The sequence below is a fragment of the Maniola hyperantus genome, chromosome 17 (assembly GCF_902806685.2).
Source record: "Maniola hyperantus chromosome 17, iAphHyp1.2, whole genome shotgun sequence".
In the NCBI taxonomy this organism is placed as follows: Eukaryota; Metazoa; Arthropoda; class Insecta; order Lepidoptera; family Nymphalidae; genus Maniola; species Maniola hyperantus.
The window spans coordinates 1,958,593-1,972,116 of NC_048552.1; the positions used below are offsets into that span (position 1 = coordinate 1,958,593).

A 13,524-nucleotide genomic window follows, 5' to 3' on the forward strand; every position below is an offset into this window, starting at 1 on the left:
GATATTCGAATTTTGAACCAATTAGAAATCTGTTAGTTTTTGGAAGGCGAGAGATGGGCAAGAGCTATTTATTCCCGTGTTGACCTCAGTTGTACGACAGATCTCCAGTGGCTTGATTACGGTAGAATGACAGCTACAGCGTGACGATCGCAATCACCTCTGATTGGTTGACACTCGCTCACTATAAATATAATACACTAAGTTTATTGTATGTTTGTCTAATTTTATTTGAAGTTCGAAAGCATTCTTCCTCTCATCTCTCCCAATAAATTATTCAAAAGGAAAATTGAATGATTACGATACAAATTGAACAACGACATCTAGTTATCGTCACGTAAAGTGTAACGTAAATTATGGGTTGGTTTGTCGAATGAATAGTGAATATTACGCACATTCTGTATACGCGTACCAACCTACTTTAGAAAAGCTTTTTCATGGTGTGGTTAGATGGCATTACTGATATCCATACTAATATTGTAAATGCAAAAGTGTGTCTGCCTGTCTGTCTGTCTGCTAGCCTTTCACGGCCTAACCGTTCAATCGATTTTGACGAAATTCGGTACAGAGATAGATTGCGTCCCGGGGAAGGACATAGGCTACTTTTTATCCCGGAAAATCAAAGAGTTCCCACGGGATTTTTTAAACATAAATCCACGCGTGCGAAGTCGCGGGCATTAGATAGTATTTTAATAAAACTGTAAATGGACGGTTACGGTTTTATAAATAAATTTATTTTGAAAATTTTAATCGAGATAGTTTTTATTCGGAAAAATAATAGGCAGAGATCATTCGGGATAGACAATAGTAATGTTTGTCGATTTTTTTTTCCATTACAAGTTAGCCCTTGACTGCAACGCAACCTGACCTGGTGGTAAGTGATGATGAAGTCTGCAACCTCATCTGGTGGTAAGTGATGATGCAGTCTAAGATGGAAGCGGGTTAACTTGAGGTACCTATGGTAGTTTTATTAACCCATGGGCAAAGATAATATATTATTATATTATCTTTGCCCATGGGCCACAACCCCATACCCCATACCCATAGCACTTTACGCAACAAATGAGCCAGCCCTTCTGTCACCAGATGAGACTATTTACCACGGTGAAATGTCTCGTAGATTTTTTTAGCACTAAGTCTCCATGGGCCTCAGGGTAGGGATATCTACATATGTGCCCCATGGCACAGCTACTCATGTGCCCAGTGCCCAGTGTCTCCACGGTAAACGTAACAATAAATATGTAGGTAACTCTGTTAAATTATATCTAGGTATTTTAAAGTTTACGCGTTCCTATCCCGCATTTTATTAGCTTGTAGTAGGTAGAGGTAGCTATTAATAGGTAGATGTCCATCTGCTTATATATAACTTAGAAATAGAATACCTAACTTTAGTAATTGTTTACGAAAACTGTTCATTCATACGCTTCGCTTGATCGGGTCGCACCGCGTCCGCTGGAAAAGCGCGGCCCGGGAAAAGTTTTCCACCAACCTAACAAATAACAATGTCTCTTCTGGAAATCTATTAAAATAGCTTTGATTTTATCAGAATAGTTTAATTTTAATTACTAGGAAAATGATTTGTCTGACATTTTCTTTATTCCCATTTTTCTTTTCTTTCGCTGTGTCATGGTACTCTTCGGATGTAGAGGTGGATCTACCAGGGTATCATAACGTACATAACGGTAGGGAGAATGCAAAGTATTTCATCAGCGAGTGGACGGTGGAAGTGGAGGGTGGTGATGAAGTCGCTCAGCTGGTCGCGTTGGAATTGGGCTACGAGTATGGAGGACCGGTAAGATTGTATTATACTTATAACTGTGATATATCATTATTTCCTGGTGGTACCCTGCTGAGAATAAGAACAGACAAAAATTTTTGCCAAAAGGTGCCATTGTGGAGTCCCATAAAAATATGAAGTCTAGACGATTCGCGCAGGTAAAGCTAATTGGCACCGGAACCAAAAAGTATTATTATGGAACTATATTAACTATATGGAAATATACATAATATATTCGGTAATAAATTAAATTATTTTTCAATTTTTAGTGTTTGTGTAACGAAGTCGGTTTATATTTTTTTTTGTAAACAAAATTTATTTCACAATTTTTAGTGGCCCCATGGAATTATGCTATGACTGGTTAAAAATGTACTGTTTACTAAGCTATTACACTGATCGCGAGCAATTTACTCTTATCCGTTGAGGAGTTCCAGTATCTATCTTCGAAGATGTTCATCAGATCTTCACCAAATTGAAATGGGACCAACTTTGAAGTATACCCTTTCAAACAAAAAAAGAATTTTCAAAATCGGTCCAGGCGTTTTCGAGTAATCGGGGAACATACCTACCTACCCATACCTCCTCCTTTTTTTGAAGTCGGTTAATAAATAAGAAAATCCCCTTTATTATTAACTTTTTAGTTAACCGAACTCAAATAAAGGAGGAGATTCTCAATTCGTCTGAATGTTTGTAAAATGATAGATTATAATATATAGATATCCTTTAGAAAATTATGTCACTTTCGTGGAAAGACAGGTATATCTACCTTTTTTATTCCATTACAAGTTAGCTTCTCATCTGGTGGTAAGTGAGGATGCAAGCGGGCTAACTTGGAAGGGGTATGGCAGTTTTAATTAAACCCATATCCCTGGCCGATTTAAACGGGATCGCTAAATCGCTAGGAACGGTACGGCCACTACGGCTTTGACGGTAGGCTGTTGACGGCGTGTTTGACGAGTCGCAGGGAGCCGCTGGATTCAGGCGGCGCAAGACCGTGGTGTGTGGACGTCCCTACAAGAAACCTTTGTCCATCAGTGCACGTCTATCGGTTGATGATGATGATGACTTCTAACTGTAGGTAGAGGTGCGCGCCTGTAATCGAATCTCTGACGACGCCTTAAATAGAACTACGTTAACCACTATAGGCTATCACCGTTACGATTAGAAGTGTGTGCTAGGAATTAAACCCAAGACCTTTCGATTAGGAGGCCGAAGTTTTACCACTAGGCAGTAAGTAGGCTATCATGCTTTTGGTATTGGTCACAAATTAATGTTTGCAAACTGTCGATGGCCTATCACGAACGTGCTCTCAAACCACTAAATGGTTTTAAGAATTAATTGAAATTATTATTGGTATAGCGATTTGATAATGCCCATGTTCCATAGGCAATGTGTAGGTAAGTTCATAAGCTGTGATAGCCTATAGTGGTTAGGACTCCCGACTCCGCTTGCTCTAACTTTTGTGTTGTTAATAATCTCTAGTTAGGTGCGTTTTATTTAGTGAAATATCATTTGCTTGCACGGCGAAGGAAAAAAGAATGAGGTTTTATTACATTGTTAAAAAAACCGGCCAAGCGCGAGTCAGACTATTCGAAGTCGTATTTTTTCGACATTTTGCACGATAAATCAAAAACTATTATGCATAAAATTAAATAAAAATCTGTTTTAGAATGTACAGGTAAAGCCCTTTCATATGATACCCCACTTAGTATAGTAATCTTACTTTAATAGTTATTAATTATTTGTTCATGAACACATTTTAATTGTTCTTTGTGATGTAACCATAAATTCACGGTTTTTAGATTTTTCCTCTTATATCTGCTATAAGACCTACCTACTACCTACGTGCCAAATTTCATGATTCTAAGTCAACGGGAAGTACCCTGTAGTTTTTTTGACTGGCATGACAGACAACAGTGACCCTATAAGGGTTCCTTTTTTCCTTTTGAGGCACGGAACCCTAAAAAAGATGCGAATACTCTCAAATTTAGTTGCGCTCAGAATCAGTACCAATGTTTCGAAAACAAACAAAATTAAGCGTATTTTTAAAATTACTTAGTTAAATCCCTAAAGTCTTCTTGTAGGGCCACGTTTTAATTAGTGGCTCAAGTCGTAATTTATTTTATTCAATTTCGCACTTGTAAGATGCCCTTCTTACACTCAAACCATCTCCTGAGTCCAGTGGCCCTACCGCGGTTGTTTGACAGCTACAATGTCACGATCGCAATCATCTCTGATTGGTTAATGCTCGCTCACTATTGGCCACAATGCATTGTTGCAACAAGAATCGCACAAATTCAGCCAATCAGAACAATTGAGATTGTAATAATGATTGATGCAGGTTTTAGACAATCGCCCTACAGGATTATCATCATCATCACCCACCGAGCACGAATTTTATACGCCACTAGCTTATTCCCGCGACTTCGTCCGCGTGGACTACACAAACTTCGAACCGCTATTTTCAGGGGTTGAATTTTTAAAAATCCTTTCTTAGCGGGCGTCTACGTCATAATAGCTATCTGCATGCCAAATTTCAACCCGATCCGTCCAGGAGTTTGAACTGTACGTCGATAGATCAGTCAGTCAGTCACCTTTTCCTTTTATTATATTTAGATATAATTAATTAAAATCAAATCAAATTAATTAAATATCACTTGCTTTAACGGTGAAGGAAAACATCGTGAGGAAACCTGCATGCCTGAGAGTTCTCCATAATGTTCTCAAAGGTGTGTGTCTACCAATCCGCACATGGCCAGCGTGGTAGACTATGGCCAAAACCCCTCTCACTCTGAGAGGAGACCCGTGCTCGTAGTGAGCCGGTAATGGGTTGATCATGATGATGATGATGATGATGATATTTAGATTTTAGACATTATTTAAATTATTTAGAAACATTGCAGCGAGCGAATTCCGCTAGCACTAAACCTAAAGGAGAATCAATTAGCCATGACGAAATAAAGCTTAGATATGTGTATTTAGATTAGCTGATAAGTTCAATATACCACTCGACGCCACTCGAGATATCATGCTCCGGCGTCACCAATAGGTATATTTATCTTTTTTATCCTACCCTTTTATTGGCTTTATCGGACACCATCGGACATAGTCAAAGAAATTCTTTGGTATGGTAATAAATAGAAATGGTATCTGCCCCCCAATTGTGTAAGAAAGACAGCAAATTCTGCCACTTGATTGGTTGAATTCGCTGTGCACATTTTTCACAGCCAATCAAGGGGCAGAATTTGCTACTGATTATGATTACGATGAATCCAAAGCATAGCATATCTCTAGCATTCAAAACAACGTACCTACCTACTGATGTTTCACAACACGTACCAATTTTTTTTTTAAATTAGGGGGATCATCACTTGATGATGCAGTCTAAGATGGGAACGGGCTTACCTGCTGGGTGATTCGCAAACTCAGTATCTAGCACTGAAGATAGCTACCGAGCTCATTTGACATTGGTTGGTTCTACATTGCTGCTTCATTGAGTGATATTAATACAATTTTTCGTAGAAAACCTTCAATGAATTAAAAATAAATGTCAAATGAGCTCGGTGGCTATCAATCAGTGTTAGACACTGAGTTAGCGAATCAGTAGGCTGAAGAGGTATGAAGTTTTTATTAAACCCATGCCCCTTTGGTTTCTACGCGGCATCGTACCGGAACGCTAAATCGCTTGGCGGCACGGCTTTGACCAATCTGCGAAGCGACAATCTCACGATCTTTTACCACTTCTACCCCTAATCTGAATTCCGTGAACCTAGCACTGTTTATTTAGGTTTTGTAACGGTTGATAACAGCGGATAAGATTTTTAGGTAATGTGCGTTTTTGATGATACCAAACTATAGCACCTACTACGCGATGCTATAAATGCGCTATATATCTAATATTAACTAGCGTCATCGGCGATTTGATTTGTTTCCATTTTTAGGGTTCAGCGTAAAACAAGGAACCCTAATAGTTTCATCCAATCTGGTACATTCAATCATTTTAAAAATAATTACTTTTACTTAAACTTACTTACAATTCACGGTTTTTGGATTTTGCTTTACTGATATTACTACCTGCCATAGGTTTTGGTTCTCCTTATCTTGACAGACATGACGGACAGACAGACAACGAAGCTATCCTATAAGGGATCCTTTTTAGCATTCCATACCTCAAGGCTCAAAAGAAAAAAAGAAACCCTTATAGGATCGCTTTGTGGTCTGTCTGTCTGTCTATCAAGAAACCTACAGGGTAGATACTTCCCGTTGACCTAGAATCATGAAATTTGGCAAGTAGGTAGGTGTTATAGCAGACAGGGGAAAAATCTGAAAACCGTGAATTTGTGGTTACATCACAAAAGAAATGTGTTTTGAACAAATAATAAGTATTTTCAACTTTTAAAGTAAGATTACTATGCCAAGTGGGGTATCATATGAAAGGGCTTTACCTCTATACATTTTAAACAGATTTTTATTGAATTTTATGCATTAGGTTTTGATTTATCGTGCAAAATGTCGAGAAAGTACGACTGTAGTACGGAATCCTCGGTGCGCGAGTCTGACTCGCACTTGGCCGGTTTTTTCCTTTTTGGGTACAGAACCTTAAACTACCGTTTAAGAAATAATGATGGCCAAAGTATTTGGCAACTACCTAGCGTGGAATGATTTACTTTATCCAGCCGCCTAGACCTTCACTCGTCTTTGAGTTGGAGTTGGACAAACGTGTAGGTAATTGTGACAAATGTTCGGCATTAGCTGGAACCATTTGTCTCAATTCGACACGCCAATCAGGCTCGACCTTATTTGTATGTAAACGTTCTATTTCTACGTAGACAATAATAATTACTTCTTATGACGTCACGCACTTTGAAGGAGGTTTGTGACGTCACGCATGACGCACTGTGAAGGACGTTCCTCACTCTGGAATCTTGACCATTGGCAACTTGGGCTCATCTCGTTGTTATAGTACGCGACAGGTCGAGATGGCAATGCAATGTCGCTTCATCATAATTCATAATCATGATCAACCCATCGATGGTTCGCTACCTAGCCCGGGTCTCCTCTCAGAGTGAGAAGGGTTTTGATCTACCACGCTAACCAAGTGCGGATTGTCAGACTTCACACACCTTTGAGAACATTATCGAGAACTCTCAGGCATGCAGGTTTCCACAAGATGTGATATTTCACTACTTAAAACGCACATAACTCCGAACCCCCGACCTCCGATTAGGAGGCGGACGTCCTAACCACTGGGCTATCACAGCTTGAAATGTTGCTTAATATTCCTAAATATGCACGATATAAATAATATCTTTTGAACAATAAATGAACTTTTACAACATGTTTATAACACCGCATTAAAAACACAACACTTGACTAATAATTACAGAAAATAATTATGAGTGAAACAGCCCTAAACCACTGTAGGGGGGTTGGAGGGGTGGCTAAACCGCAAACCGCACGAGTCCGAATGATTTTTTTCCTGATTGTGACAGTACCAGGATATTATGAATGTAAGTGTTGTTAGTGAAATAAAAATATTGTTTTTATTCACGGTGTGATTCCTTGCATAAATCCCGCAAATAGCTATTGCGCTGGAAACATGTCTCATTAACATCAAAATGACGTCCGTTTGACGTCAGCCGAAATAAAAATATACCATCACTAAAATGGCGGCCACGCGCATTAGCAATTTGCGGGACTTATAATATGGTTCGTATTGCGCATAGTGGCAGTCCCTATAAGTGACCTATGTCTAGCAGCGGACGTCTATTGGTTGACAATGATGATGAATACAGCAACCAACACTTGATATACCCTTGTTAATGAACGTTAGAAAGTTCACGTTAAAAAACCGGCCAAGTGCGAGTCAGGCTCGTGCAATGAGGGTTCCGTACTACAGTCGTATTTTTTCGACATTTTGCAGGATAATTCAAAAACTATGATACATAAAAATAAATAAAAAACTGTCTTAGAATGCACAGGTGAAGACCTTTCATATGATACCCCACTTGATATACATAGTTATCTTACTTCGAAAATTGAAAATACTAATTATTAGTTCATGACCACAATTAATTTTTTTTTGTGTGATCTAACCCTAAATTCACGGTTTTCAGAATTTTCCCCAAATGTCAGCTATAAGATCTACCTACCTGCCAAGTTTCATGATTCTAGGTCAACGGGAAGTAGGTACCCTGTAGGTTTCTTGACAGACAGACAGACAGACAGACAGACAACAAAGTGATCCTATAAGGGTCCCGTTTTTCCTTTTGAGGTACGAAAACTTAAAAATTACGATATATTTCACCGCGATTAATAAATAGCCTTATCTGGTGACAGAAGGGCTGGCTCATTTTTTGCGCAAAGGAAAGGCAGGCCTGGCTATCCAGCGCGCAAATGCAGCTAGTATTCTTGGCATTCCACGTTATTAGATAAGGCTAGCTTTAAAGTTTATTGTAAAACATATTTATGTAGGATTAAATACTTAAGTGTAAGTCAGCTAGGTACGTTAATCGTTTCTGAAGGGAGACGTCTGACTCGAAACGGACATACGCCCTCGTAGTTTCTAAGAAAATCTTTTCTATTTGTAAGTTTTTTCTACAACGCCTGACTAGATTTACGTCACTACGTGCTAAGTTGAATGGGCAAGCAATCGAGTTTTATCAAAAAGGTACATATTACTTACGTAGAGGTATATAACTACATCTAAGCATCATACAATGCTTATAATAAAAAAAAAATAAAAAAAATAAAAAAAATTATAAGTAACTAGCTGCCCCGGCGAACTTTGTACCGCCTTTCGATTCAACAGTCGATTCAGTCGATTTTTTCAGCCCATTTTTTAAATTTTTCTATCCGTAAGAACCATCCTCGTACTTCAAGGAATATTAGAAAAAAAGAATTAGCGAAATCGGTTCAGCTGTTCTCGAGATTTGCGATCAGTAACACATTTAGCGATTCATTTTTGTATATAGAAAGATATATATATATATATATATATATAAGTAACAAAGTACCTATACAAAATATATAATGATAAGTTTAAAAAAAAATAAGGATTTTTTGAAATTCCACCCCTAAGTGGGTAAAATGATGGTTTGAAATTCACGCGGTCGAAGTTGCAAGCATAACCTAGTCGAGTATAATATTAAAAATTTAATTAAAGCACCTACCTTTAATTTAAACTAAAAATTAAAGGTCCTTTAATACTTTTCAACTATAGAAAGTGTTGAAGAAGGAGGACGAAACATAGGCACGTTTTCAACATACAAATCTAGATGGCGTTACTTGGCTTCAAGTATTGCTTCTATCAGTTCTATCACTAGTCGTCGACGCGACGTCAGGCCGATTAGGTCTCCCTACGTCACAAATGAAACCCATTTCATGAATTTCAGTAGCGAACGTAGTTTCAGCGTCGCTTATACTAGGCAAGCATAGCATTAGTAGATGTTTTTTTCAGTTACAGTACCAGATGAGCTAGTAAAGGGCGGGGCGGGCGTATGGCACATGTGTTTATTTTTGGCAATCGGCTCCTAAGTGGTACGGGATGTTAGTGACTTGTGAATGGTATGGCTACAAACCCGACAAGGTACCCACAAACAACGTCTTCACAAAAACCGTACCTATCCAAGAAAATAAACATTATTCGTAGCGTAACGTATTTGTAGGGAATAGGGATAGATATTTTCGCTACAGGAGTTTTTATGAAAATATTATATTCCCTACGTACCAACAACGTATGCTTACATTATCTTCTTATCTACAACTAGCAGACCCGACAGACGTTGTCCTGTCCGAATTTTCAAAATCCAAATTCTAGAATTAGTTTCATCATCATCATCATCATCATGATCATCCCATCGCCGGCTCACTACAGAGCACGGGTCTCCTCTCAGAGTGAGAAGGGTTTTGGCCATAGTCTACCACGCTGGCCAAAGGCGGATTGGCAGACTTCACACACCTTTGAGAGCATTATGGAGAACTCTCAGGCATGCAGGTTTCCTCACGATGTTTTCCTTCACCATTAAATCAAGTGATATTTTAATTACTTAAAAACGCACATAACTCCGAAAAGTTAGAGGTGCGAGCCCGGGATCGAACCCCCAACCTCCAATTGGAAGGCGGACGTCCTGACCACTAGGCTACCACAGCTTTTTAGCTATGTGCAGTAGGTATTCCTTATTCTCCCGTTTTTTTCCTTTTAACTTTTCTATGACCATAAACAAAACAAAAAAAAGCGTAATTCTTCGTTAGTTTGAATCGTGAAATAATAATATGGTTTTGAGTTCATACCAGAATCCCATAGACATACTTCCGAATTGAATTTAAGAATTTTCGGGAATCTTTTCCAAGTATTCTTTGAATAAACGGACTAGATACCTATAACAGGCATTTTAAAACAAAAAATCGGCGAAGTGCAAGTCAGACTTGCGCACCGAGGGTGCCGTACTACAGTCGTATTTTTTTGGCATTTTGCACGATAACTCAAAAAAATATACACATATCTGGTTTTTTTTAGAATATACAGGTGAAGCCCTTTCATATGATACCCCACTTGGTATCTTGCTTAGAAAGTTGAAAACACTAATTATTTGTTCATAAACACATTTTAATTTTATTTTGTGATTTAACCACAAATTCACGGTTTTCGGCTTCTTCTTCACTTGTTCTATAAGACCTATCTTTAGCTACAAGCAAGCAATCACACAATCTCAAAACTTTTTAAACATCATAGAATGCTAAAATCATGCGCCGAAGTCGGGTAAAAAGTGAACCAACTTCAAATGCACTGAAAACTGAAAAGTAATAGATATTTTTTAAATTATTTACTTCAAATCAATTTACTTATTCTAAATAAACAAAAGTACCTACTGTTTTGTCTGTCTTTCTGTCTGTGTGTCTGTCGGTTTGAACGGGCTAATCTTCGGAACCGCTAAACCGATTTTGATGGGACTTTCACAGACAGGTAGAAGATTACCCAGGGAGTAACATTACTACTTTTTAACAGACTTTCAAAAAAGGAAGAGTTGTGTTTTTCTACCTATGTACACCGAAATCTCCTAGATTATGTTTATGTTATTGTTAGATAATGTTTTTACGAAATTTGGTACTGAGATATCTTGCACCTCGGGGACGGGCTACCTACCACGGATAGCCTACTTTTTGTACTTACTGGAAAATCCAAAAATTCCACGGGATTTTTAATAACCTAAATCCACGCGGGCCAAGCCGCGGGCATCAGCTAGTAAACAATAAGATTCCTTGCAAAAATAAATAATATTTATTTACACGATACACCGTCCATGGCTAGCCTAGCTGTTTCATGTACATGTACAAAACTTACGTTCACTAATCTGCTGTTGCTACTATTTACTAGGTTACCAGCAAAGTGAAATTTCTTGGTTTTACATATTTCCACGAAAAATTTTACGAAGTAGCAGGCGAACATAAGCAGCAATGAAGTTTTTCTTTCGTAACAATTAACAGCAATCTTAACATTTCCCCGTTTCCACTTTCCGTTAACAGTTTGATAATAGGTGGATAATAGTTATTTGTTATGCACGGTTGCAAACTTGTTATTTTGTCGCGAGAGTTTGTATTGAATTCCGAGCCAGCGAAGGATTCTAAAGATAGAATTCTGAGCGTAGCGAGGAATTCAAACGCTCGAGCGCAAACTTTGCAACCGTGCAAAACACACAACTTTTCATCTCACTACAGCGAGGAAATCGCTAGGTGATTGATACAAGAGGCGCCAGTACCGTGAATGTTTCAATGAGAAGTTAGGCCACAAGTCATGCAATGAAGGAGGTTCTCACAGGATATAAATGCATAAAGCTTTTTTTTTCAGGTGCGTTCAGAATTCAAATTTAAAATTCTTACAGCAAGAAAAATCATTTTTATAATTCAATGAACTTCATTATATTGTTTACTCAATAAAGCTGAAACAGATTATGTTTAATTTAATTACATGAATAAAAATAGAAATGAATTATACATGTTTTAATTTAGGTAATAAAAGTAAATGTTCCTACGGGTCACTTAACAAGTTAGTAAATAATAATAACAGTAAAGACTGTAAGGACGGACCGCGTTTCTGAACGGATCATTATGTGGTATTTTTAATAGAAAGAAAAATTTAAGTAGGTACGCAACCATAGACCACAGTTCGCCACGTTCGAATTTCAACTCTTAATTTGCGCGCTAGCGAGCAAAATTACCACTTTTCACTCAGATTTCAAAGGGCAAACGGATTCTTTCCGAGCCCCAGTGAGATGAAAAAATTTTTTTACTGTAAAAAAGTTCTGATTATGGTAGTTACTTTTCATCTCAATAACAGCACTGAACTGTGTCACTCGAAAGTGTAACCACAACAAATACTCGCTTATGTTTTAACCTTACGCATACGTGGCAAAATTGAGTTTTGCTCACTCTGTTCTGTAGCATGGATTCAGGAAGAATAGAATGACATTCCGGCCTTGTTACTTACCCTACTTCAATATAATATTATCATTTCCAAAGAGATTCAAAGAGCTACCATACACTACGTTCTATCATTTGCTTGCTTGTATAGCTGAAAAATGTTTCGGTGGTTTCGGAGGTTTTGAATTTAGAACGCGCTGCGCTGATTTCATGACTCACGTTCGGGAACTTCGTACACTCAGACATTTTACTTCAGCCATATTTTTCTAAGTATAGTATGCTCAATGCGGTATTGTATAAAAAATATCTATTAACTTTTAATTACACAATTTTTAACTCGAACTTATTCGAAACAAAATTAATTACCTACATCATTAAATTGACTCCAACATTTTTATTGAAATGTTGCACGTCCTGAACGCACCCATTAAAAACATGGCGGAAAGAAAGCAGTCTGCACTCTGCCTACTACACCGATGCATTTAAGTATTAGTTATAATACCCTCAGATATTCTTATTGTCTTTTGTACCTATTATATCTATTTTTTTTAATTCTTGTTATAATTTGAGCAGCACCTAATATTCCGGCTTCATTCAGTCTAGTCATTCTCAAATATAACTTAGTCAGGAAGCAATAAACACACTTTTCCCGCATAAGGAAACGGATGAAACAACTCGTAGATCATGCTACTGCAAACAACCCCAGCGGATCGCGCTCGCTTGCCTATCCCACAACCCCATACATATTACACATGCGTATGTGTGCGTGCAACCACATATGTGGAATAGCTCTTCGTCGCCTTTGCTTGCCTGGTATGTACGTGACGGGCGTAACTCACATGACTCCACGGAACTTCCACACACGCATGTAATGGATGACATTAAACATCGATGCTTAAGATGATATGCTATGCTATGAAATCTCATCGAGTAATATGGATGATGACTACTAGTCAAATCAGCGACTTTTTATCAAACGTCGAAACGCTTAGTAAAAGAGCTTACACGTATGAAATACACAGATGTGACGTCATAAATGTTTGACGAAATTTGACGTACTTTTTTAGTTAAATCGATATAATATTAAAATGAGCAAACTTAAAACTAACAGCGGATGTGGATTTTACAAAATTTGGAACTTTTTAGTTCCTAAGAAATAATTAATTTGGTTTCAATTGGTTAGTTAAGAACTTTAAGAATTACTCGGAAATTACCTAAGTAAAGTCTGACTGATACTCGTAGCTCTACCTAAAGCACGTTTTGTTGTTCTTTTCGAATTCAGTTAAAAATAAGCTAGGTACTTATTTTCTACTCTTTTTGATTAGAAAAAA

The 13,524-nt window shown here is 37.8% G+C and overlaps 1 protein-coding gene across 1 annotated transcript in view; it reads left to right on the forward strand.

The window, feature by feature from the left end:
- The first annotated feature begins 1,454 nt into the window (after positions 1 to 1,454).
- LOC117990211 (neuroendocrine convertase 1-like) overlaps positions 1,455 to 13,524 on the forward strand; it is a 36,554-nt gene continuing 24,484 nt past the window's right edge. The window contains exon 1 of the mRNA XM_069504339.1: positions 1,455 to 1,789. Within this exon, the coding sequence (XP_069360440.1) occupies positions 1,571 to 1,789 (219 nt within the window). The 5' untranslated portion in view covers positions 1,455 to 1,570. The remainder of the gene's footprint in view (positions 1,790 to 13,524) is intronic.